Source organism: Perognathus longimembris, chromosome 28 (genome assembly GCF_023159225.1).
Source record: "Perognathus longimembris pacificus isolate PPM17 chromosome 28, ASM2315922v1, whole genome shotgun sequence".
NCBI lineage: Eukaryota > Metazoa > Chordata > Mammalia > Rodentia > Heteromyidae > Perognathus > Perognathus longimembris.
The window spans coordinates 77,161,669-77,163,241 of NC_063188.1; the positions used below are offsets into that span (position 1 = coordinate 77,161,669).

General features: G+C 44.1%; 1 protein-coding gene across 1 annotated transcript; it reads right to left on the minus strand.

The window, feature by feature from the left end:
- Positions 1-741: 741 nt before the first annotated feature.
- On the minus strand, positions 742-1,307 carry LOC125343988 (thiosulfate sulfurtransferase/rhodanese-like domain-containing protein 3). The gene has a single exon (XM_048336598.1). It carries the CDS (start codon positions 1,276-1,278, stop codon positions 802-804), a length of 477 nt encoding a protein of 158 aa, XP_048192555.1. The 5' UTR covers positions 1,279-1,307; the 3' UTR covers positions 742-801.
- Positions 1,308-1,573: the final 266 nt, after the last annotated feature.

Genomic DNA, 1,573 nt, shown 5'->3' on the forward strand with positions numbered 1-1,573 from the left:
CTTTTGTGCTCAAGGTTAGCACTCTACCATGTGAGCCACAACACCACTTCTGGCTTTTTGGTGGTTAATTGAAGATAAGGATCTCATGGACTTTCCTGCCTCAGCAAGCTTTGAGCCATGATCCACAGATCTAAGCCTCCTGAGTAGGTAGGATTACAGGCATGAGCCACTGGTGCCCAGCAAATGGCTATTTTTTCTTTTAATCAAGTTTACCTGTTAATTTATTCTAGCTCTGCCTCTTTAGTAAAAAGAGGCTGCACTCACAGAAATAGTTGCATGATTATGTAATACAAGTGACTTTTTCTGTCTTAGAGGATGCTACTCAATGGTACTAAACCACTTAACTCCTAGAATCTAATCTTGCATATTTCCATGGCAAGTTACATACTTCATCTCAGTCCTTGGTAGCCTTTGGAAGTTGTCAAAGGAGCAATATCTCAATTTACAGACAAAAGGATTCAACAAGGGCTGGGGATATGGCCTAGTGGCAAGAGAGCTTGCCTCGTATACATGAGGCCCTGGGTTCGATTCCCAGCACCACATATACAGAAAACGGCCAGAAGTGGCGCTGTGGCTCAGGTGGCAGAGTGCTAGCCTTGAGCAAAAGGAAGCCAGGGACAGTGCTCAGGCCCTGAGTCCAAGGCCCAGGACTGGCCAAAAAAAAAAAAAAAAAAGATTCAACAAGCAACTGGTTTATACACTCTTATGCTTAACCACTGGTACCAAGAATTAGCTTGTTCTTTTGCTCAATACCATCTCACACTCCATGTACCCAAGGAAAGTCAGCGTGCATTCCAAAATTCAATGTCCTTGTTTCTTCTCTGGAAATTCATACATTACCCATTCCTTCCATCTTCCTGCACAGTGTTGGGCACTGCTGAAGCCTAGCGATATTGCTGTGTCCATAGCCTTCTTGCTTCTCACTTCAGCTAGACAAGAAAACACTATGCTGTCAGATTTGCATGGCTTTACTTGATGATATTTCTCTTTGAAATCTCTGGGGCTCATCGGCAGAGCTTGGCCTACTTCATTCAATGGTATATTAATATACCCCGGGATTTTACCATGTTGTACAATTTCCCATGTCTGTCTTACATCAATTAACATAATGTTTTTAGAAGTCAACAGGTTTTTTAGTTCCTTGTAAGTGATGTGCTTAGGAACAGCAGTACAAAAATTATGGCAGCTTCTCTGTATTGACTTTAAACCGCAGAACGCAGTCACCGTGGCCCGGAGAGCTGCTCCGGGTGCGGATCGGAGCACCAGTCGGGATTGCATGGTCCAGGCCTACGCTCCTGGACGGCGCCGGGCCGCTCTGCCACTTCTGGCTTTTGGTGGTTAATTGGAGATAAAAGTCTCAGGGACTTTCCTGCCTGGGCTGGCTTCAAAACATGATTCTCAGATCTCAGCACCCTGAGTATCTAGGATGACAGAAATGAGCCAATGGGCTTTTTTCCCCTCATTTTTATTGTACATAATTTTACTTTGATAAACAGCAATGAGTACCATGATACACTGAATTCAATGAGTCCTAGAAAAATTTCTGAACATGTGGTTGGTCTCGGGACCACTG